The sequence below is a fragment of the Plectrocnemia conspersa genome, unplaced genomic scaffold (assembly GCF_051122295.1).
Source record: "Plectrocnemia conspersa isolate PC_06_02 unplaced genomic scaffold, ASM5112229v1 ptg000003l, whole genome shotgun sequence".
In the NCBI taxonomy this organism is placed as follows: Eukaryota; Metazoa; Arthropoda; class Insecta; order Trichoptera; family Polycentropodidae; genus Plectrocnemia; species Plectrocnemia conspersa.
In genome coordinates this window covers 23,893,092-23,918,676 of record NW_028277167.1, presented here as the reverse complement: position 1 = coordinate 23,918,676, position 25,585 = coordinate 23,893,092, and the positions used below count along the sequence as shown (strand labels likewise).

The 25,585-nt window shown below is 36.1% G+C and overlaps 1 protein-coding gene and 2 long non-coding RNA genes across 17 annotated transcripts in view; 2 read left to right on the top strand and 1 right to left on the bottom strand.

Annotated features, from left to right (window-relative positions):
- The window catches only part of tay (tay bridge kinase), a 310,160-nt gene that overhangs the window by 66,984 nt on the left and 217,591 nt on the right, over window positions 1–25,585 (bottom strand). For 4 of the 15 annotated variants that reach the window (XM_088183460.1, XM_088183463.1, XM_088183462.1 and 1 more), the window contains exon 1: window positions 18,334–18,814. The exons of 10 other annotated variants lie outside the window; for them this stretch is intronic. Coding sequence is in view for 1 of the 5 variants with exons in the window: in XM_088183459.1 (XP_088039585.1) it covers window positions 1,233–1,344 (112 nt within the window). In the remaining 4 variants the exon portion in view is untranslated. Of the gene's footprint in view, window positions 1–1,232; window positions 6,346–18,333; window positions 18,815–25,585 lie in introns of those variants that run through there. One more of the 15 variants, XM_088183459.1, reaches the window with a different exon arrangement.
- LOC148237017 (uncharacterized) lies at window positions 5,733–12,443 on the top strand. Its single transcript, XR_015809168.1, has 3 exons — window positions 5,733–7,080; window positions 7,554–8,967; window positions 11,341–12,443. It is a non-coding gene; the product is annotated as an uncharacterized LOC148237017 (long non-coding RNA).
- LOC148237016 (uncharacterized) lies at window positions 14,966–18,814 on the top strand. Its single transcript, XR_015809167.1, has 2 exons — window positions 14,966–16,481; window positions 16,564–18,814. It is a non-coding gene; the product is annotated as an uncharacterized LOC148237016 (long non-coding RNA).

Genomic DNA, 25,585 nt, shown 5'->3' with positions numbered 1-25,585 from the left:
CACAGATCTAGCCTAGCTACAAAGTATGAAAACCAATAATTGAATCTACTGAGAATATGACGTGACACAAACAACACGAAATTATAATAGTACTTTGTATTCTATAAAGAGAAATGCGCGTCTGCAAAGGTACGCACATTTAATTTAGGCGCTAAGTATAAGATGTTTTATAAATGTGTTTTTTATTTTATTGTTTTGTGCAACCCGGGACTCTATTTCTTGGTGTTATATAATATTATATAACAGCAAGTGTTATTTTTTCAAAAATAGTATATAAAACACTGAAACTCAAAATTATGTGTTATTGATTAAGATTTTTAAGTATATTAAAAATACGTAATTATATATTTTTTAATTACAATAATCCACAAAAAGTGGCATTTTAGTTAAGTAAAAACCATACTATATATCAATAATTTTAAATCATATGTGCCTTAAATCTATAATCCCATATAATAGAATTTCTGTAAACAGTAGATATTTTACGTTGAAATTAATTCCAATGAATGTTTATAAATATAATATATTCATCATTGCTAGTTTTTCATCAAAACACGTTAAAAACGTAATATCTCAAAACTCGACACCAAAAATAATAATTATTATAATCACATTTCTCACAAAAAAATGTGATTCTAAAAATGCTAAGATAACGGCTTGATTGTGCCAAATCTGACGATCGAAGTGAAAGGGTTCTTTTCTTTGCAATCTGTATCTAATTGCCAACGAAAAATAAAATACCGCGAAAGCATTTTAACCCGTTAAATATAAATCTTTAGTATTAAATCTATTATAGAAATATTTTATTAGCTAAATAAAATAAACTAATATTATAGTCTGCTTTTTTCCTAAAAAATAATTAATAATAGGAACATTATGCTAATCAGGTAGATGGCGTAAGAAATAATATACACTATATAAACATCTGTACTGTTGACAAGCGATATACAAACATTTTTATTTGGAAAAGAACATTAATAACCCGCACGTGTTTTAGTGCAAGACGGTCTTGTTTTTGCGAAATTCTAAAAAATTAAAACGTATTAGGACACGTTTTATTTTTAGAATACAATTCAAAAAAATATTTGTAAAAATAAAAAAAACATTCGCGCGGAGTAGGAGACAGATTACAGATAAATATAATAATTACCCACCACCGCTGCATAATTTACATACAGGCATTAAAAATTGATTGTAAAAATATTAAAAATATCTACTCATAATATTTAACTTATGCATGTTGTGTTTGCTGCTCAATGCTGCTATGTAGTAAATTGAGTTGCGGCACGTAACATTTTTTAATCTCCAATCCATTTTTTGATGCTGCCACTTATTATTGTACATATGGTAGGCAATTCAATTTAAAACATTGAAAATATTTAAAAATAACACTATTGTTTTTTAAATAAATAAATCACTTTATATTAAATCAAATGTCTACTTTTCAAAACTGCCTTCCAATTTTAGAAAAAATAATTTCAATAATATAAAAAGTTACTACTGAAAATTTATATGGTTAAAAAATAAAACAATTAAAAAAACACTAGCACTTGATTACGTAACACTGCATACAAAAATAACAATCGAAAACTATATAAGAAAAAACAGAAACACAACGGCCACGACAAAGGAAAGACGCATACTGGCTGAATCTATTCATTTTTTCATTACCTTTCTTTGTTTATTGCAAACACATGTGATCAAACACATTCAATGAGGTAAAATGATAAAAAAAGAGTTTTTTCACATGTAGCAACACTGATGCGCGAAGTTGGTATGGGATCAAAACTAACATTTTTTTTATCTTTTCCCCAAAAATGGGCACTGTATTTCCTTAAATTATTTTTTTAATATTTCGTCTCTAAATCTCATAAAACGCTCGTAAAACGATTTAACACTTTTAGTGCCAAGCGAATGCTAAGAATGCCAAACATTTTTTTGCAAATACCCATAATTTTTTTAATATATTTAAAAAAATATATCTGAAAATTAAAATTTTTTGTGTGAGCCTTTTTGTGATTATAGGAACAAAATTAAATCCACTAAATACACAAAAAGTATAGAAAAAAATACAAAACTAGAAACAGACACCCGCGTCCAGTGGCATTCATGCCGTCGTTCGTAAGCGGACACCGACGTTCTTATGGCATTCAAACGGTTAACTCAATAGTCGCCCATAGCATTGGTGGAACATCTTATGTTGACGTCAATTGACGTCCGTAGCAAAGAAAGGTTTTATTAAAGCGCGGGGCCCAAAGTGGTTGCCTCGCTCGCCTTAACCTAACGTCGGGCCTGCTTAGGGTGAAATTTCAATGTTATCAAGATTAAAGTATTGAATAAGCTTTCTCCTCCCCAACTCGAAGTATTTCCCATATAGTACGTTAACTAAAGAGGTTGACGATGTTATTATCGACCTCGAAAAATGTCTATTGTATAATAATGTTGTATATTATAATTATTTGTTTTTGTAAGATCAACGACCCTTCATACGAGTTTTGATCCAGCAAGTCTATTTTTAGACTAAGACGACGCGGACACCCCTTTTCTTACATCTAATTAGCATACTTATATAAATAGAGGAATGTCCTTTGTTCGTTAGCATTCCTACAAATTACTTCAAACCATACGGTCAGTCGTCTGACCCATAAATACCGATTTTCATCGAGTACCCGCAAAATTTATAACAATAACTATCTAGACACGCAGAAGACAGTAAGAAGACATGCGTTAAATACTGAACACTTAAAAAAAATTACATTATGATATTGTTATTTCTGTGAGACATCTCCTTGCATTCGATTCGGCAGTACAGAACCACTTCGACCGCATTTTTCACTTCGATTCACTCCTAATCGGTTTCGAGCATCTGCGTTTTTTTCCGCCTCGATTTATCCGTGCATTGTTTCGAGCGACACTTCGAATCCGAAGAGAGAGAGTGCACCGAAAGCGCAATCGGTCGGAAGCTTTTCCCTTCGAGCAAACCAAACAAAACGGACAGGACAAATGGCGCTCGGAGACGGTGCCGGCGGCCGGCATGAATGCTAATGTCGGCCCGCCTATAAATTATTGGCCGGCTTGAATTATTCATGACCACTCCCGACCGGCCGAACGAATTGATTCGGCGGCTGATCGAATTATGGCGACGGGACGGATCGACGCGCAACGCTAGAGCCGGGCACCGTCCGTCGTCCATTAGCGCATTCCGGCAGGGGCGCTCTCATGTTTGACGATCCGACTGGTAGGTCCTTTGAACGTATGAATGTATTTGCAAGACCGATCGTCGGGCACGCGAGGAGCGCGACAAAAAGAACGCTATCGATGCGGGCGACCGGTCCGTGTCAATTTGTCGCCAGTGAAGCGGCAAAAAGGCAGGGACGTAATTTGGTCAGAAAAATGCATGTCATAAAATACTATGAATCGAAATATTAAAAAAAAACTTTGTCCCCTTCAATGAAAAAATCTGAAAACATGTCCATGATTCTAAACCAGAAATTCGCGGGTTATTCCTCAAATAAAATCTAAGAAAAAACTATCGCGAAAAACATGTCATTTCAGTGGAATCACATCAGAATACATTTTCACCGGTAGATATATATTTTTACCAGTGAAAATATAATTTATCTGGCAAGTGCTATTAAATATGTAGATACATTTACATACTTGTCATCATTATTTATTTACATGATCTACAAATGTTACACAGGGAATATGTATTATTCAATTTAGTTATATTTTCACTAGTGAAGTCAAAATATATTTTCACTAGTAGATATATATTTCTACAGGTGAAAATGTACACAGACGTCACATCTCGCATATTCTCAAATAATAAAAAGAAAACGAGTAGAATATAAAAATTTAATATTAAAAAACTTTTTTTTATGTTTAGTTATTCAGATTGGTAAATATAATTTGTTCATCATTTGAAAGCGGTATATTCACATAATAAACGTTACCACTATCTGGCCGTGATTAAGCCCGTCATTATTAGCCTACTAACCCTAGATCTAGAAACTCGACGCTAAGGAAAGTTTCGCCTGCTTTGCGTTGTAAATAATTATTTCTCGACTCGACAATATCTCGACAGTTTAATTTCGAGATTATTTCTCCGGTCGCGTTCGTTGGCTTCGTGTCAAAAATCTTATGCGCGATTTTACGCTGCCGTTGACGCTTTTATGGCCCGGCAAAAGTCGGTTGTCCGCCGTTTGTGTGCGCTCTGGCTGGCTGTGTAAACACGCCCGACTGTGTGTATGCTCCTCTGCTGCTACTGCGACACGTTTAGAAAGATAATTTCGTTTTACAGCCGCCCACTTCGCCTTTTATGACGCGTACATACACTGCATACACCTTGTACCATTTCTACTATGTCTGTTTCTTTTTATTCGTATTATTTATATTTTTAATTCTGCACCATAAAGACTTATCGTTCCAATAAACGCTTCTTTATAATCCCACGTCGTACATGTTTATATAACAATTCGCAAATGTCTAGCATTGTTATACTTACATTCAATACAGGCGTATGTTACGTATAACCTTTTATGTATCACAATACAAATGCTGTTTTGATGTTTTACTAACGCAAAACGTACACTGTGTGTAAGAAAGATTTATACCTATTTTCATTGTCTGGCGAATTACATTGTGGCAAATAATAAAATGAGATTAATCTGAGCCTATGAGTAGGTATACATGACAAACTTCATGTGTATATATGAATTAAAATTCATTATAAAGTACATTCTGCACGAAACAACAGAGACGGGTTTTATTTATTGCCACCAGTCGACAGAGTCGAAAGGCTCTGTTTGTGTTTTTGCACGATTTTATCTTTTTAGAGCGCGTACGACGCAGAATACGGAATCGATTCAGGCGTCTCGAGATTGAAACATAATAAATCAATACTGAAAAAAGCAATTTCATCATATCAAATGATAAGATATAAGTTAATATCAACTCAAACAAATCATGAAACATTAGGGTAAGCAAACATATGTAAGGCCAGTACATAAATATGTACATATTTACGCAATATAAACGTTTGCGATGGTATATTTTTTATAATAATGACAATAGTATGCGTTAAAGTGACTCTGATGATCGATACACACATAATAACATATTTATTTATTTTTAAATCTTCCGTTATATCCTGATAGGCGTAAGCCAATGCGTACTGGGTAAGTCAATTCAAAATAATGAATATTAACTACCAGATTAGGAATCGGTAACATTTATATTATTATGTGTATTATAATTTATAATCAATGGATGTCAATCCAGCTAGTGCGGTTTTTAATAATAGTGCATTTTTTATAAATAAAAATTCGAGTACCGCTGCCGGAGCTCGAACCAGCAACCTCGGAGTTACTAGTCTGAGACGTTACGGACTATGCTATTCCGTCCTTAATATATTCAACTTAAAATGTGGGTATCGCACGTCTATTAACCGTTCCAATGCCATGCGCCTCATGCGGAGCGCTACACGCCCGTAATGCCAAGCGTCACATACGGTGCATATACAGTTTGTAACTTACGCTACAAAGTCGTCTATGGAGAAACCATTAAACCTACAACCGCTTGAACAGCTATCTTAAAAATATCTAAAATTAATGTGCTTATTTTCAACGTCGCCAGGGCTGTCATTAGCTACTTGTGCCTTTGTAATATATGAAGCGTATCTTTTAATAACAAATGATGTGTAGAGCTTCACAAAAACTATTTTTGTTTATTAAATGCAGTGAGATGCAAAAAAATTACTTCGTATAAAAATGTCAGTTTGCTAATAAAATTAATTCAATGTTGTTCTGTTGTGACGTAGGTCAAAATGCACCGTAAATGGAACCCGGGGGCTCCTTTTGGGTTATAAGAGTCTCTGACAAGTCGTTAACATAATTTATTTTTAATTCTAAAAATAAATGTCACTGGGCTACGAAATATACCGTGGCAAGAAAATTGTTAGTAATGCAAATCTAGGCGAATCCATTAAATTAGTATCATTCCGCTGTCGAGAGTACCGAAGAGAGTTTAAATGGAGCGTGAAAACATTCCCGGACTGCATTTAACTGCCGCGTTAACCGCTCCACTGTGAAAACAGCAGTTTTGTTTGACGATGCGTTTTCCGGGCAATTCGACGTTCGCTGCCGGCGGCAGGGGTGTCACACATCACAACAAACCCGGCCCGAAATAGCAAGCATCCAGTGGGCGAATGATTAATACGTTTGATTTGTTCGGCTTCATCAAACAATGTGAACAGTTTCAATTCGCCTAATGGAAACACAAGCGGGTATCAATTTATCAAATTGAAGCATTACGGGGCGCGCACCGTACATACCCGGCGAAAAGGTGAGCGAGGAGCAAGAGAGAGGAACAAGGGGGTTCCGCGATCCGAAGAATCGCCCCCTCGGCATCGGGGGGCGGATTTCCCGTTCCACCCGTGCGAACGGAGAAGAAGTTAACAACCATTTCGACTGTCACGAGACAAGCGTATAAATATGAAATACTAACCGGGCGCGGGCGGCGAATAAATAAAGAAAACATAACGTCGAATAAAACACGATCCCGGCGGGATTTGAGGCGCTTTGTGAAACGGTATATCGAAAAAGCGTAAAGTTCGCCGTGGCGTGCGACGAAATTATTTAAGTGGGGTGAAAATTTGTCAGCGGTTGGAGTTTTTGCTAGAACGCGATAATAAATCTATCTAGAAAGGAATTATGGTCATAGTACAAATACGACGTTAGTCTTTTATATATATGTACTAAAATCTGTTGTTCAAAGTTTTATTGTTTCTTTCGACACGATGTTTTAGTTGTGAATTAATCTGTTAAATAAGAATTTGAAACAGCATAATAAGTATTAAAGAGTACGGATTGTATTCGTTCAATTTCAAATAAATAAACTGGGCTAAGCCCTTATGGGGTAGGGTAAGTTTGTATATGCATAACTAGTAGTTTATTATCTTGACAAATGAGTAAAATACAGCTGGCATTATATTTTAATAATAATACGTAGAAGAATGTGTAGTATTTAGCGGACCAATCGTTTTTAGTATTAAAAAATCAAATCAGTTTTTTTAACAGAGTCACTTTGAGGTCTATACAGTTCGTCATTATTCATAAGTGAAAAAGAGATTACAACTTTGGGTGTACGCCACTTCACAAAGTACAAGATATATTTATCATTACTCCTTTCTATACTTAAAACAAATTTAGAGAAACTAGAAATATTACTATATTTTTTTACATTTTGAAATAGCGAAAATTATAAGCTATCAAAATCAATAATTTATCAATCGTTTAGGTATGCGATAACAATTTGAAGACGTCCATGCGTGACAACTTTTATCGGCGCAAGCGGAGCAATGAAATACAGTTGTGAAATACGAGATAAGCCTCAAAGTGACTCTGTTAAATAAAACGAATTATATATTTTTATTGAAAAAATAATAATTAAATTTATTTCTTCTTTTATATTGAACAATAGAAGAAAAAACTGTTAATACTTTAGAAAATAAAAGTATGAATATATTTGTTATTCGTGGTTGTCTCTTTAAGAGTGAGATTGTGAATGCATAGTCTCTCGGACGAAGCTGGGTGACACATTTTTTATAGCAAAGAAAATTGGATTGAATATAGAGGGGTGCGTTTTTTTGCTTTTTGAGCCTTTCCAATAAAGAACGAACGCATCGATTTCGATCGCGGGTGTAATCGGTCTCGGCGGGGCGAGAAACGTTAACGCGTCCCTGCTCCTCCTGCCGGGGCAGATACTTTTTGCGCTCTGATGGAAGGCAAAAAGGGTAAATAGGTAATAAAAAGCGAGATCCCCGAGATGATGTGAAAAGCGAACGGCTTGCGGAGAAAGTTTACAACCTGAGGGTGGCGGAACGACGTGCGCGGGTAGTAAACGAGAAAGTCAAAAGGGTACCGCCGCCGGAGGCAGCGAGGGTGGGGGTCTCAGAGGGCCCCGGGAGACGGAAGTCCTCGGGCAGGTCGAGGGGCGGAGCGCCGGCGTACATAAATTGAAAAATAAATAGCGAACGCGGAGGCGGAGGAAAAAAATAAAACAACAAAACAAAAGCTGTACATACGCGCCGACAATGCGAGAGGATGTTTTGCATAAAGCGAGCGCGATACGGGGGAGAACTCGTATTTCTTATTTATTTACAAGTTTCATGAACCGTATCATACATACGTCTTCCGCGCGAGCGGAAAAATTGCTAATTTATTTTCGCATGGAGAGCTGAAAAAACAGAAACGCGAGGCGATATGTCACATTTTGAAAATTGTTAAATTAGCATTTCAACGTAGAGAGAGTGGGAAGGAGAGCGTCGTCAAAGGGGAAACATTGTCGAGACGCGGGCCAAGAATTACACGCGTCTGTCGACGGCGGTTCGAGATAAAGAAACATATCTCTCGGCGGCGCATGCCACCGAAACACTAGTAGAGGCCAGAGTTAATCAAACAACATCAATTTGTTGGGCTCGTCGGTGCGAGTTAACGCGCGACTTGGCAGCGCACCAACGGGCGACATAATGCCCGCGGACAAAATTCAAGTTGTAAATAATTACGACTGTATTTTCTTAAGTAAAGACTGTGATGGATGAGCGGAGGAGTTGGTTTTTTTCAGCGCTGTTCCGACGTTCTGGATGAGCGGATGAAATTTTAATCTCGGCAAAAAGTCCAACAAATAATTATTATTTTATTAAAAAAAACTTTGGAGACCATTTAAATTTAAAGAAATAATATGCGACATTTTTACGGCTTGTGAAAATATTGTTAAAAGCAAGAGAAAATTCGTGTATATGAACACTATCGTGTATAATAAAAATACTATCTGTTCTGATTTATTTGGGACACTCCCGCCCGGTCTTATACCGTTCGCTTCCGCAATGCACGGACGCGGGGGGGGGGAGGGGTAAGACTACTTGTTGACTAACAATTAAAAAGGTAAAATAACGAAATCAATATAGTCCAGTCAAATAAGGGTTTAACCTCGGAATGAAAGATAACAAGCTGAAATTTTTCACAGACCTTTGTTTTGGCGTTCTAAATATATGGTGAAAAGTCTCAAAAGATATCGTGTCTGCTAATCAAGATATTAAAGGTCAAAGGTCATAAAAATCGTTTTTTTGCAAATATCTCGCCTCTTTTGCGTCGCATGTCATTAAATATTTAACAAAACTTATAGAAAATAAAATTCTCTACAAGTTTGTTTTAATTTATTTCTTCGTATGGTTAATGGTTTTCGAGATATAGCGCGGGGAGTAGGAAGCGCGCATCCGTTTATAGGATAACGCTATGTAAACTACGGAGCCAGAGTTACCTGTACATTCTTCCACAGTTTCGTAGAAAACATCGCAAATTGCTATCTGCTGAATGAACCTATCTCAAGCATTATAACTTTCAATCTCCATATCTTCAAAAATCATCATCGATAATGCAAAAAGTAATACGTATGGCCTCTGATACTTCTTGCAAAAGCGGGACCATCCAACATTTTGTCGACAGAATTCGATGCATAAATTGTACTGAGAGCTTCCTTGATTCCGCTTCCATTCATTATATACCCTATGCATCCAATAAAAGACATAAGCATATGAAAGCCTCCTAGTTTCACAACTACTCTGGACAAGCCTGAGCTAGCATCTGAAGCTGCTACGATTTCACGTGCTTTTATGTACAACGGCTGATCAAAAGTTATTAAGCATGTTCTTTGTTCATGTTTCTTGGCAGTGTTTATAGCACACTGTAATGTGGTGTAAATTGTGTCCATATTACTCACAGGATGGTGAATAAAACTAAGAAACAGAATCCGAGAAGTTACAAAGTTCTCATTGTTTTTTGTAAGTTGTTCAATAAATCCATTCCACCCTGGCAACGGTGAGATATTTTTCCACTTTCCGTACTTCCACAACAAATCAACTACATTAAATATTTGTTCGGTTAGTTCTTCTACATCATTAAAATTTTGAACTTGAATCTCTTGCTCAATCCGGGTACGACATGATTTTCATACACTAGAAGGGGTATATGTGATAGTGCTGCTAACTCCTTTGCACTTGGTTTTGTTGTAAATTTCTTTATGCAATCATCAGATATAACTTCAGATTTTGGAGTTATTATTTTTATCATTCCCATTATATGAACAGTATTATAGCCATCAAGAGTATAAATATTTTTCTGCATTATCTGCTGCATACTGTACTAAGGCACTTGACTATGATGGTTGATTACGAGGCTGTGGGTGATAAACAGCTGAAATTTAACATTTTACAGTATCACTATATGAAGCGAAAAAACCTAAACTTGACAAAACATCCAAAAGTCTTTTTGGATGTTTGGCCTATCTGTATTTTTTCTATGAAGAAATACAGATAGGCCTATTAATAACTGCGAAGAAAAGGACCGTTTTCGTATGGAAGTCATTATAGCATGACTTATAGCCGTGTATTTAGTTTTAAAATGCCCCGTCTTTCCTTTTCTGTTCTTTATAATAACTTCTTGCAGAAAATGTAATAAAGTTTTCGGAATATCTTCATTAATATTTTACTCGGGGCGGATAAGACTTGGTCTCAACAACAGAAGATCGAATATCTTCTCTAATAATCGCCGCAGCAGCTTCCCCTACGCGCAAGTGCTCTTCTTCCAAAGTGCCTTTTTTATTTTCATACCAAGCTATGGATAAAACTTAAGCTTGAGCATCGCGAAAAGAAAAAATAGGGAATGATCCAATCTTTGTTATAACTATAATATCAGTTAAATATTTTTCTCTTAATTTGGAAATGATCTTCTTATCATCTGGTACATACTCCGTAAGGACATCTCTCAACTCTTTCAATTTTTTCGCACAAATTTCTTGTCGAGCAATATTTCATTTTTAATTCCTAATAAATGAAGAAAGTAATAAAATTATGGTTCAAACGACTTGCCGAGACAACTTTTTTCACGATTGTTTACTTTTTCAAAGCTTATACCAAGTTAAGCAGGTAGAAATACTCGCTGGATTCTATAAACGAATGTACGCCTCCCACTCTTCGCGCTATATCTCAAAAACGGTTAATGATACAAAACAAATATAATAACTAAACTTGTAGATAATTTTATGCTTTACAAGTTTTGTGAAGCATCTAATGACGTGCAACGCATAAAACGCGAGATATTTGCAAAAAAACAAATTTTGTGACCTTTGACCTTTGATATCTTGATTAGCAGACACGATATTTTATGAGACTTTTCACCCTCTCCTTAGAACAACAAAACGAAGGTCTGTGCAAAATTTCAGCTTGGTATCTTTCATTCCGAGGTTTAGCCTTTATTTCGCCTTATTTGACTGGACTAATAGTGTTTCGCTGGTCTTTCAGTCCGACAAGCCCTACAAGGCACGATGTGATGCAAAACCATGACTTTTATTTAAGGAGAGAAGTTCAACACCGTGAGATTAAACCTTTTTATGCGGTTATCACTATGATTTTGAAAGAAATGCGTTAATTTGAGACTTTTGTGGAAATTTCTGAAATAGTTATCGACTTTTTAAAAAAATAATATAAAACATGACACTATGATCTAACACAAGCATAAATCATAAAGACACTTTTAAAATATTTCGTCCTTCATTAACAACAAACTGACAAAACGCAACCAACTAAATAAAACATAGCAGTGGGTGGCTTAGAACCGCTGTAACTGAAGAAAAAAGTCGATTTCATTAATGATATGAAACTATGTAATATAAACGGGTTCAAAATATAGTCTCTCTTTTCAATCAGACGCTGATATTTATATTGAAAGAAAAACTACTGAAAGAAGGATTTATTAACCCTTTGACCGCGGATGACACCTATGGAAGTCAGCAAGAATATCGCCAGTATGCATTGGGCACTTAAAAGTGTCATGAACCCTTGAGCCTTGTAATATGTTTTTATGTATAATTTAAGGTTGAAAAACATTTTAATTTATTGAAATAATATTTATATAACTTGTGATATAAATAGGTGCTCCCCCACATATTAGCAAATTTAGAAATGGCGCGCAAAAATAACAGCCGCGGTGAAAGGGTTAAGAGAGAATTTTAATTTCTGAGATATAAAGAATTGTAGCTGGATTTCAAATACATAAATAGGGCTAGTTTTTCTTCGTTTAATATGTCGTAATTAAAACAAACGTGCTGGAACTGGAATTATCTTCTGTACTTTATTTGTAAACATTTGTTACTACCGTTGACGTGAGTTCTTCACTATCAACCTAAATAGAACAGTAGAAGAAGAGATGTTTACCACCTCCATATTTATGATGGATTACATGCCTGGAGGGTCAAACCATAACTGGAAGATACTTTATCTAGTTTCATTGGAACTAGAGGAAATCGAAGTATTTTTCAGATCAATACGAAGCATTTCATCGTACAGGGATCAAGTAACCGATTATTTTCATTACGACGGCAGCGACTTTATTTTACGACTTTTACGAAATATATTAAAATCGAATAATGCCCAATATGAGAGCACAAAAAAAAACAATTCAAATCACTTCTCAGAAGTCAAAAGCAAGAAACAATACTCTCGCTGACGTAGCGGGAACGCTCGCTTACAGCATATATAAAAGTGTATATGTTATTATATATTTTAATAATAACTGTGTGTATATAATATAATAAACTGCCGTGTTAATCAACATCCTTTGAAATTCCAAACGTATTAATAAATACTTATGTTAGCAGATATTTATAAATATAAAGTAGCGATAAATTGCATTAAAAGCATTATGGGCTTTATTACAAGTCGATTACACTATCGAACGGAAGACGTGATAATCTCGCAATTAAGGGTAAATTTGTTTTAAAATACCGTTATTTGTGAATACGTTCCATTCGTCGTGCGACACGTTTTAAACGAAATTTATTCATTTAACGTCAAATATTCGTTTAATTTAAGATGAATTTTGAACTCTTGGGGGCATTATAAAATTATTTATTTAGTAAGGTTCGATTAGATACGATACGATAATCATCCACAATAGCCAATAATAAGATGAGCTAATGAGCAAGTCTATGCATAAAAAACTATGATACGATTATGGAGCATTAGCAATCTATGACCTGATACTATTGGCTCAGCGTTATTTTGCTTAAAACAGTATATTTTACTGCGAAGCAAAAGTAAAATTACATTATATAAAGACGAGGAAAATTTCGAAATACAAAAAACTGGGATTTGAGACCCAATTAACAACGATGACAAACGGACAAACTCTCACGAGCGCTTGTAAACGCGACCGCGAATTAACAGTCGCTAAGAAAAATATTTAACTTAAGAGAGCGCACCCACAAAATATTGAATTACTCGACGCCAAAGCAAATAAACAAACAAAAACACACGCACATACATATATATAAATATAACAGGTGCGAGACGTTAATATTTACAGGTCAAACAATCTTGTTCGCGCGCCGGAGAAAAAAAAACACAGATAGTATCATCTCGGAAATTCTTAAAACGATCCTTCCACAACCGAAACACATGTCCGTTTTTTTCGTGTCGGCAAAAAATAAATGTATATTAAAAGGTGAAAAAAAAAATACACACACGACGATCGCAGTGACTAATATACACGAACAAAAAAAAGTTAATAACAGGCCCGAACCCCATTAAGTCGAGAGGCAAATGATGATACACAAAACGGGAGATTAAAACACCCCTGAGGGTATCCCATTCACATTATACACACACGTAATATACCTGGATAAATACCGCGTTAAAAAATAAACAAACACTTGAGAGCACTTTGTCTGAGAGGCCTGCGGATATCCTCGTGCAAACTGAGATGAGAATTTTCCCCGAAGACTCGATATGCCTATTCGAGCTCACGTGAGCATGAAACGGTAAACGTTCGAATATAATCAATGCGTTCGCGAGGGATGGACGGCGCACAAAAGGCAGATGATATGTATCGTAGGAAATAAAATAAACTGCATTCATTAAATTGTAGCGATGCAAAAAATATATATAAAAGGGGAGCCCTTCGAGAGAATAAGAGGCGGTCGGTCGTAAATATAGTTTAAGAAAAAAATGCTTGAGTTTTGGTTTTGAAAGGTGCGCACCTTTTTTCTCGACTCACCGTTGTTCGGTATAAAAAACATATCAGTTAAAAAAATATTATGGTTATTAATTTTTATATAATATTACAATGCACATAAAAGTTTTATTACTTGTTAAAATAAAATCTTCACAGTTCGGGAATATGTAAATTTTATTCGCACACATGGGCGAGTGAGTATCCATAAATTAATACACAAATTAAAACGCCGCTGCTCCCCTACGCCACCCAGTCCAGATGGATAATACGTTGGGTGCGTGGAAACCATTGTGTCCGTAACTGATCATTTATGCGTTTATGCCCGGGGTTAAATTAAACCCTCGAAACATCAACCCCTGCGTAATACACCCGAATAAATCCCGCGTTACTCTATATCGCTCGTTTCCACCCCTCGCTCGCCTGACAATCCCGCAACTAAGCAAACAAATACACAACTAATGATGAAAATGTGCCGGGATCTGCCCCCAAGAGGGAAATACATACGTATCATTATACACATAAATACGCACTCGGTTTAAATTAATATTCAAGATAGGAAAAAAAAATATATGTATGTAATAATAATAACGCGGCGCGCAATAAGGTCGAACCCTTCGCGATTTCCATAAGAGGATTTTCGAAACGAGCCGGGAGGAGGAAGCCGTTCGTTCGACGGAGGGTTTACGTAGGGTACATGTGTAAGCTTTACATATTAAAAAAACTCGATATTTTGTTTAGAGAAAGCGAACGAAGCGACATTCGCACGACCCCCGGGGTCAGAGCGGCTACAAATCGCGACCGGCAGGAACAACAGGTTTGGCAAAATTTAAAAAGCTTCACATAGTATATTATTGGTTTTTCGAGAGGGGTCCCGAACAATTCAAACTCGAACTAGGTAACTACCATTGAGGCAGTTTAAATTCCCATATTGGTATTATTCGGATAAACGCGATTACCGCATATGTCAAACGTGACAAATAACCGTCGCTATGTATTATAACAATAGTAACCATCACTGACAGATCTAATTGAATTTAATAAACCAAAAAACACCACATATTATCAACGATCACAATCAGTGCCTCAAAAAAATATATGATAATCTACGACAAATAGCTTTTCGGTTTTTCGATTCGAAAGTTCGATAACCGCCCGTACATAATAGAACACACAACACGCGACACAAACCGACCGTTGTATAATAGTAAATTAAACGCGGATTACGTACAATTTGTCGGCAAACAAAAAGGCAGTATAATACAACGGCGACAACGCGTGCCGGCGGCGGTCGAGTGCCATTAAACAAAGGCAAATTATTGCGCTGAATTAGCGCGGAATTGAAATCGGTCGCAATGCACAATAGTGACGGGAGAGAATAAATAATAATGGGCCGCACACCGGTTAATTACGGCTGTTATGAACGCATAATTGTGCAACGAATAAATAACAAAAAAATAAGGTAACAATAGTGAGCACACGAGTACGCGTTATAAATTTGTTTCAATACAAGGGTGAACGGTCACGCTAGAGGGGTATTGAGTATGAGTAAAAAAAAAATATTATGAATACTAATTTACACATTATCGACTGGAAGCCAAATAAATGGCTTTGTTTATTAATGGTCAATATTTTGGCGTTACGCCAAAATTTTTTTTAATTCGATGTTTTATTGTATAAAATTGTAAATAAAATGTTACATTTTATTTACAAAAATTAACCCGTTTATGCAAATTTTTTGATTATGTCTTAAAACTTTTTTGCAATTAGTCGTTGATTTAATCCTTCTTTATGAGGAGATACTATTTTGCATCTTTGGAATATTGATATTCTTACCATTTTTTTATATAAAAATGCACAAAAATACACACTACAAATTTAAGAAATGTATTTTTTTATCAAAATACTTTGGTTTTCTATATATTCGGCGATTAAAGAATACAATTTAGTTCTCCACGCGTTGTTGTATAGACAAGGACCAAAACAAAAATGAATTAGTCTATAGGATTCTTATTTTTTAAAAACAAGCAATTTGTATTTTTAATTGAGGTCATAAAATGCATTTTTTCAGTCCCTATTGCGTAAAAAAATGAAAAATTACTACTTTTATGTTTTAAACGTGTGTTGATTGTGCAACAACAAGAAAAAAAAATTGGTTATAAAACCCCAAGATTCTGTGATGTTATTATTCAAATACTGCTACTGGATCGGGTGCCCAAAACTTTTGCACAGTACTGTATATATAGGCTTGCAGAGAGACATTGCAAGAAATCATAACTATAATAGTAGCAGCAAAGAAATAACGAAAAATCAACAACAGCGTCAGCTGAATTATATAAATTTAATGTTTTTATAGATTGTATTATCGGTAATTTGACAACTAGATATAGTGCAGCAAAATAAATAATACATTCAGTTTCATGTGGTTGTTACTAAAAGAAAATCTAGAAAAAACACTATCTATCCCGAAAATATTTTTTAAAATATGTCATTTCAGTAAAATCATATCGGAATACATTTTTACCAATAGATACATATTTTTACCAGTGAAAATATAAATTATCTGACAGGTGCTAGTACAATTATATGATTTCAAATATTTTATCATTATTTAATTACATCATATGTATAAATGTTACAGTGAATGTGTATCTTTTTGTAAAGTTATATTAGTAGCGAAAATAAAATTTAACATAAATTATAGGGGTTGTTTAAAAATATATTTAAGCTACAAATATTGATATCGCACCAAGATGTAGAATAAATTTGACCCAAATCATTCATCAACTTGATGAGGGGATGTTTTATTATATCGAGCGATTACAACACCTTTTTTCCCCGCATACGGGCGAGAGTTAATAATACACTACACACAAAAACGCATTGTAAATTTGTTTAAATAAGGGTAAACAGTCACGCGAGAGGGGTTGTATGTTGCAGTGAAAAAAAAAACGATTATGAATAATAATTAGTCGGCGACACGCAGTCGAGAATCCCCGGTTTAATCTTCATGGCTTTTCGGGAATCGAGCGGCAAAGGCAGAGGAGCGGGACACTCGGCGTTAAGTAATTTAAACGGTTAAATGGGGGAGAAGAGAAGATCGAGCGAGCGAGGGCGGAAGGGAATTAGCGGCGGCGAAAGCTCCGTTCTTTTATCGATTCCAGAGAGAGAGAAAGAGCTTTTCGTTCGGGTGGATTATTGTAATTCTGTTTTGTGTTGTGCTGTGTGTATAAACGGCGGCGGGACACGCGATCCGCCGCGATATATATATATAATATAAAATAAAAAAATAAAGTGAATAAAAAACAACAACCGAGAAACAAAGAGCCGGATCGCAGCAGAACAGAACGGCGCTCGATTCGTTTTACAAATAAAACGGACGGCCGCGATAAATAATTCATTGCGGGTTCGCGCCGGCCGGCCGGCGGTCACGCGAACCGAGTTAAAAATATACAGGTTAAATAAAACACAGGATTTATCGGAATAATAACACAAAAAATACGGTGCTAACTAATTAAGGCGTTTTAATTTAGGGGCTGAAGAGCCGCTGCGGTAACGTGTGCACATAATACGAGGGGTGTAAAAAATAAATATATATACAGGAGTGGAACCTCGACTTACGAGATTTCGAGACGCGAACAATTTTTTTTAATTTGACTAGACATACGAACAAAATAAAAATAATTTATTTAGATAGTATTTCAATGGGAAAAATTGATTTGACATACGAGTAATTTGAGTTACGAGATCCGTCACGGAACGAATTAAACAAGTCAAGGCACCAGTATATAAAAAGTTGAGTTGGTGAAAATCAACATGACAGTAAAAAGTGTCTGTTTTAAAGTATTTGCTTAGAAAAGTTAAATAGATTGCGCAAGTTGGCACATTTTGAACGATTATTGGTGCTGTATGTGTCACATTTTATTTAGTGAAAATTCAACTTTTCGTGCCAATGTTTAGTGTATACTACAACGTCGATTAAATAATAACAAAAAATATATATATACACATACACCGAAACACCAGGTGTTGTCGACTCGTTATTATTACTATAACAATGTATAATAGGGGGGCGTTTTTTTTTCTTTCGAAATTATTACTTTGGGTTTATTGCGCGCGCCCCTCGTTCCAGTCCCTGCGGGGGTGCTTTAATAATCAAGAGTGTTTCTTGAATGCAAGGGGAAGGTGCACGTACGCGTATTATTTGTATCAAACGTTAAAAAGCTACGAAAGTGGCCGGTTTTGTCGCCGTCAATCGACCAAGTACCTCCTCCGGTTTCTCCTTGTGCTTGGGCGGTTGCTGCTCCTTGCCGCAGTCCTTCTTGTCGGACGGCGAGCTCGCCGTTACGTCCTTGTGCTTGGCGCTCTTCTTCTTGTTTTCTTTCTTTTCGGTGCCGTCCACATTGTTCTTCGGTGATTCTTTCAGCCTCACTATGATAGCAATTTTCGATCGTAAACCGCCGTCGGTCGGCGCTCGGCGCTGATGCGAGCACCCGGAGCGCTCTTCTTATCGCGAAGAAAGATCGCACAGCACAAAACGGAAGCACCACCGTCGACAGAAAACGTCGACGAGATCACATATTTTTTACACGACACTAAGCACTGCACTCCACACAAGCACGACAGCAGCACAAAAGACACTGATAATCCAAATAGCAGATCCAAGTCGCGGAACACTCGTGTGAAAGTAGCGCGAGCGGTGCGACGCAACAAGGAGATGTACACCGACCGGTGGCCCGATCGCTTCTGATCCCGTCGCGCCGCCGGCGAGACGGCGGACCCCCACCGCAGCGTAAGCGCATGCGCAAAGTGAGCAGACATAACACAAGCGAGTCAACTCTCGCGGCAAGTGGATGTGTTGCGGATTCTTCACTATAACATCGAAACGTCTCGCAGATCTACACAATAATAAATTATTTTAATTTTCTTTTTCACAGACAATATAATAAAAGATAATAAAATAAAGTGAATCATTATTTATGTGATATATTTACAACGCAAACACGCGGCCCGACCCTTGTAAGTTGGCGCTAATTTGATTCGCAGTTTGTTGGGTGTTTTTTTTATAAACGTGCCGGAGGTCAGCTCTCGTCGAGCCACAGGTCGCGTGTAACGAGCTCGCCCCGGGGTCCTCGACGAGAGGAGGTCCCGAGTTCGTGATGTCCGGGCGGACATTATCGCGATAAACTTTCTCAGTGTTACACTGATTAACAAGCGAAATTTCGACTGTGCAAATAATTATATAGTATAATACTATATTCGTGTATGAACAGAAAGAACAAACTGAGCTCTATTTGTCTTACGCTTTCAGCCTTTTCCCGGACGTCCGCCGAGCGCTAGAAAATTCAACCATGCAATTTTTAAAAATGGTTAAGCATACGAGAATCAGAGTTTACTGCGCGAAATCGACGCCGACGGGCTTTCGCGATAACCTCGAGCTGTTTCCACCTCGGTGCGGTGGTTGTGTGTAGATGGATATAAGGCGGAGAAAATTCGGATCGAAAAAGCTTATTTGCGCCCAACGAGGCGGATAAAGCTCGCTCTCTTACGACGCGCACCGGGGGCGTATATAACATTCGCTAACGACGCAAAAATAAAAATAAGCGTTTTATCTACAAGTCTAGAGAAAATGTTATTAGAAGCAGAGTTTGAAAGATCCATTTTTGCAATGTATTATATATTACATACACACACACACACGTATGTAAAAATATTCTCGAATGGAATTTCTCTCAGACGCGAGCGTCGGATTTTACTCGAGATTTAAAGTCGTCTATCTGAAATGAAATATAAAGAATGTTTGCGTGCATAATAATAAAAAAATATTTGAAAAACTTTGTTGGCTAAGAGCAATTTGGTTGCTGAAAGTTATGCGATTGTACGTTATTGAACGACGACATGAGCGGCAATTTCAGCAGTAAATATTTTCATACGAGCTCCATATTTTACATAGATAGTTCAAACTGCTTTATAAAATTGTATACCATATAATGTATCTATGTCAATATTTTATTCATAAACGGAGGTGAATTTAATGTTTTAAATTTTTAATAAGCAATTATTTTCTTCAATAGCAACTGGATTATAAAAAATCTATAAAGCACAAAGCTTAAAATAAATATCATTTATTTTTATTAATTTAGCTAATACATATATCTAATTGCTTATACACTAAAACAATTTAGGCAGTCAAACGAATACGACATTCTTGACGACGTGATATTTTTGTTCATATGCTTGTCGAGTCATATCATATAAATACCACATGACATGAGTTCACCATTCAAAGCGAGTCTTTGTCGATATTAATAAATAGTGTATTTACGAAATTGCATATGGGGTCAACTCTACCCATTGTGATCCGATAAAACGGAAATTAAACGTGAACATAAAACATAAAAGGCTGCTGGTACAGACTGGTCAAAAAATTGTTTCCAAAATCCATCGATTGATTAACAGATTTTACGACGAATTTTAGTAATTTAACAATTCTAGATAAAATAGTTATGAATTATTACATTTTTTTACCGTACTATATTGATAGAAGTATCTTTGATTAACTAATGATATAAAATTCTGGAAATTTCATCATCAAGTCATTTAAAATGGCTTCAAAATATATAAAATATATTAGGCAATACATATATGCCTTTGGACTTCTAAAGGTTAATGCACAATGCAGTGGGTAGCTATGGGGGGGCGGAGGGGGCGGGCCGCCCCGGGCGGCACATGCTTGGGGGAGGCATGTTCGCGATGGAATCGTCTAGTGTGATTCTTAACAATAAACTAAAATTTATGTAAATCTACGAATAGCAAGAGCTTAAAAATAATCAATTTATTATTTTTAAAAATGCTAATTTTATGACCCTGCAAAAAAATGTATGGGGAAGGCGGCAATTTTAAGGATTGCCCCGGGTGGCACATACCCTAGCTACGCTACTGGCACAATGGTGTATCTTTATTCCATTAAGGAAACCCATTACATTTTTATTATTGCAAATTGTCATAGGAATGTTATAATATTATACAAGTTCACTCCTCTGTACAATATTCCTATCTATCCTTAAATTATCTCTATTTCTAGTATTAGAAATGAAGACATTATAAGACATTACCAATAAAATAAACGCGTACATATGGGACTCAAATATCAGAACATTTAAGTAAACCTACATCCTATGATATTCAACGGGTACTATGCTAGTTTTAGATACAACCAGAAATGCGACTTAATTGGCGTATTGTATGCGAATAAAATGACGTCCACGTTCAATGAATAACGCATTTGCGCAAAGCCTCCCCCAAACCAACGATCGACCGCAGAACCGCAGGATCGGGAGTCACGAAATTCGACAGAGTTTATGCATGCAACTCCATTGTTAGCCGCGGACGACCGGTATGCAACAGCGGCCAACGTTTTAGAACGCGCGAGGCTTCTTGGGTGGCTGCGCCGTTGGCCACCGCCGCCGGTAAGATATAATAGTATCGAGTGCAGAGCAACGTACAATCGAAGGCAGGGAATAATATACAAGCATCGCAAAAGGAAGAAAACGTGTATACGTACACGTAAACGCTGATTTGCGAGCGGATTGTGCGATTGCCAATGCGCTCGTGCACGACTACTGCAGCAGTACAGTACAACAGGGTCTGTTATTTCAGCGATAATAACACAATACGCGCGGCGATGCTCTCGAGTATCAGAGACTCGCCGCTCGCTAATTGACTGCAAATTGGCATAGCGCACAGAGAGAGAGAGAGAGAGAGAGAGAAGCGCGCTAAACTTTGGCGGTGCTTGTGCGCGGATAATTTGAGTTATGAATCGAGTTAACCCGAGCGGGGGATCGATTGAGACGGCGCGCGACAGATTTATTGCATTACCTAGAAATCCAAACACAATAATATTATTTGTCGCACACCCTCGCTCGTTCCGTAACGTATGTTACGTGATACAAATTCTCGAGCGTCGTATTGCATTACATGCTGAAAACGCGACGTAATGTGGCCCGAGATCGTTTGTTGTATTTTTACGGCGGCATAAGTCGTCGGAAGCGCTGAAATTTCATGTAAAGTTGGGGAAGAACCGGATTATGTGGATAAACGCTCGAGTATTCAATAATGGCTAGCAAAGGGGATGTTTGGGGATTGCCCTTCTCGTGTTGCACGAAAATATGTGTATGTTCGCGTGACGATAAACACGACGGGGACACTTGTCCGAGAACGACGCCGAGCGGTGACCGATCGTTTCCCGCTTTTCCTCAAGGGGATGATAATAGCGCGCTTTGTATATTTGTTATATCTATATATCACAATAATAATATTCCATAATTTACGAAACATTATCATTTTTGATTTTATAAAACGCCTAATCTAAATAAGCGCTAAGCGTAAAAATTTAGTGCGCGCTTTTTAGTAACATGGTAACAGGAGCGCATACCGAATGAGGAGGTACGTACAGCTAACAATTAATTAATTATTTGAAAATATTTTTTTTATTCTTAACTCCGACATTGTTTTCTTGGATACAAATCTCAAGAATCGTGTCGAATATTAGGCAAATATTGGTTAGAGTACGCTCGGGATAAGGATTCCGGTTTGTTATTGTGTGCGTGAACTGTGTGGCTAAAAACAATTTCACTCAGAATATTTATTTTTTTTATTTTAAAAGAAAATATATGTTTATTTAACATACATACATCTGAGCTAAGTTGGAAATTTCAACGGACAATTAAAAGTATATTATATAATCGAAGAAACCAGACATTGATGTCATTAATTAAATATTTGCAAAATTCAAAATCTTTCACTAGTCAAAAAAATAATGAAGTCTTTAGCTATTCTTCAATAGCAAAAAGATATAAAATGGGGAAAGAAATTATTCGCAGATTGTTTAATGGCTCGACGACTCTATTAAATCATTCGAGTCCATTGAATAAATTAAAAAATTATCATTGGCGCGACGATAAGAATAATAACTTTTTTAAGCCTTACAGAGAATAGTGTAAAAAAACTAACAACGTAAGGATTAATGAAAAAACAATTAAAATATTTTAATCTACGAGTAAGAAAACGAATAACTTACAGTGTATATTTGAAGCCTTGATATCAATTAACCCAGATATGCCCAAGAAATTTTGTTCTCTTAAAATTTTATTTATAAATAAAAAACAGTGGCACAAGTTTAGTGATCTACCCATGGGACAGTGGGCATATCTGGGTTAAACCAATATCAACACAAAATTATTTAAAATAAATCACTAGAGAAGATCTAACTTCTGTGCCACACTGCACTTTAATGACGAATACCAGCGTTGACGAATCAGCGATTGTCCTTAAAAGAGAAAGCGAGACAACGAAGTACACGCTACATCGCTTCTCTCTCTCATATACATGTACACGCACACAATAACAAACCGGCATCCTTATCCCGAGCGTACTCTACAATAAATCCTAATATTTTTTTTCGATAAATATGTTTTACTTAATAATGAGATTAATGTAGTCGTTTCCTTGAAAACAGAACCGCAATATCGGGCTCGAAGTTTTATTCTGAGGTCTACTTCTACATTGAGTTTGTTTCAATATTTTAATTTCATATACATATATAATAACAATACCGAAAAAGCCTGTTCCCATTAATATATTACACTGAATCTAACGTTTGAATGCTTTATTTGCAAATGCAGGGTACTCAGATCTGAGAAGTAACCAAAATTGGTGAGTTCAGTTTTGTTGAATGTTACAAAGATGTATCGCATAAAAATTCCACGAAAATATCTTGTTCAAATAAGCCTTTAAAATTTCCGTGTCAAATGGACCTTTAAGCCAGTTGTTGGCAAAAACAGGACAGGGAAAATGATTCCTAAAGCTGCTTTCATTTGAAAATTACTTACACACAAAGGTAATGCATTTCGATCACAAGTCAATTTTTTTTAGTCGCTTGCTTCTATTTTATCGATATTATTTTTGAAGCTGCATTGTAAATGAGTAAAAATATCAGTCAATCTTAGCAAGAAAAAATTTTAAAATTTTAAAATCAGTTCAATTAAATTTGCGTACACTTCAGCACTGACGAAGCAACATCTATTTATACTTAATTTTTATATTTACTATGTATCATCATAATACAATCAAAAATATGTTTTGGAATTTTATTTATGGGTTTCAACAATGACTCTCAAAAAAGTTAAAAAAAACAAGGGTTTAGCCAAACAAAACACGAAAAACCTTGCACAATAGCCATGCAGAAAATCATAAATTATCACCAATCACCACAACAAAGAAACGTTTTTTTTACAAACATGACCTCGCATCAAATACACATTGTAGAACATATATTTTGACATTATCAAAAGGTCACCCACAAAGGACTACTTGGGAAATTATGCTTTCACCAAGAGATTTAACGGAGGCGGGGCTAAACAATATCGCGATTGGTCCAAATTGTTATTATGTCTCATTCGTCAAAGCTTATCGAAGGACCATCACCAATCTTCCACGAACACGCAAACAAGCATAATTTATAACACTTTCAAAACTTGCTAACTCAACCAGAGACTTGATTTTTACTCTAGATCATGCGAGTATACTAGCAAACCGACTTGTAACTGCCTGAAAATTCACAGCACTCGGCCAGTATCATGAAAATATTACGTCGAAATTATTGAACGGGCAGGAATTAATTGTCAAAAATAAAATTCAGGATATATCAAATAATAATATGTTTTAAAAACGTACTATTTATTCAATGCATTACAATGATAATGCTGGTAGCAGAAGGCGCCAGTGGGAAGGCGATGTAGCTATTGCCAAAAAAAAACGTCGAAATCATATTCTAGCATACCGCTTGGAAGACCTCAACTACGCTGAGATATAGACGCTCCAAACTCTACTGATGTGTGATATGGCAGATGGCCCAAATTGACTAGTAAAAATAAAAATATGTATGTAAAATATTTTTTTTTTAAATATTGTTAGTTTGTTAACATTTCAGTATTTACATTGAATGATCAGTACTAGGGATTCCAATCCCGGGATCCCGGATCCCGGGATCCCGGGATCCCGAACGATTTTCAATACCCGATGAGTCCCGGGATTATAAAACATAATCCCGAATTTTTCGGATTGATTGATTTATCAAGCACAATCGAATTATTATTGACAACATCGTTATATTTCGTGTACAAACTTGCGCGAGTTGCACGTGTCATCTGTGAATCTTTGAGGCTGTGAGTCTGAACGTGCTTTTTCAGCAGCAGGCTGCTTAGGAACCAAAATCAGATCAAGGCTAAATGATAAAACACTTGATGCTTTGATGTTACTTCGTGAGTTTTTTTCAAAATAATGTTTTCAATTAATTGTGTCTATGAATGTACATATGTACATACATTGTCAAAAGTTCATTTTTTTCTTCTCAAATAAATATATAAGACCTTCCCTTTTTTATTTTTATTATATTATTTTCTATTTTAAGCCCAAGACTAAAATTATACGTATTTTATACATTGTACGTTATAAAAAAC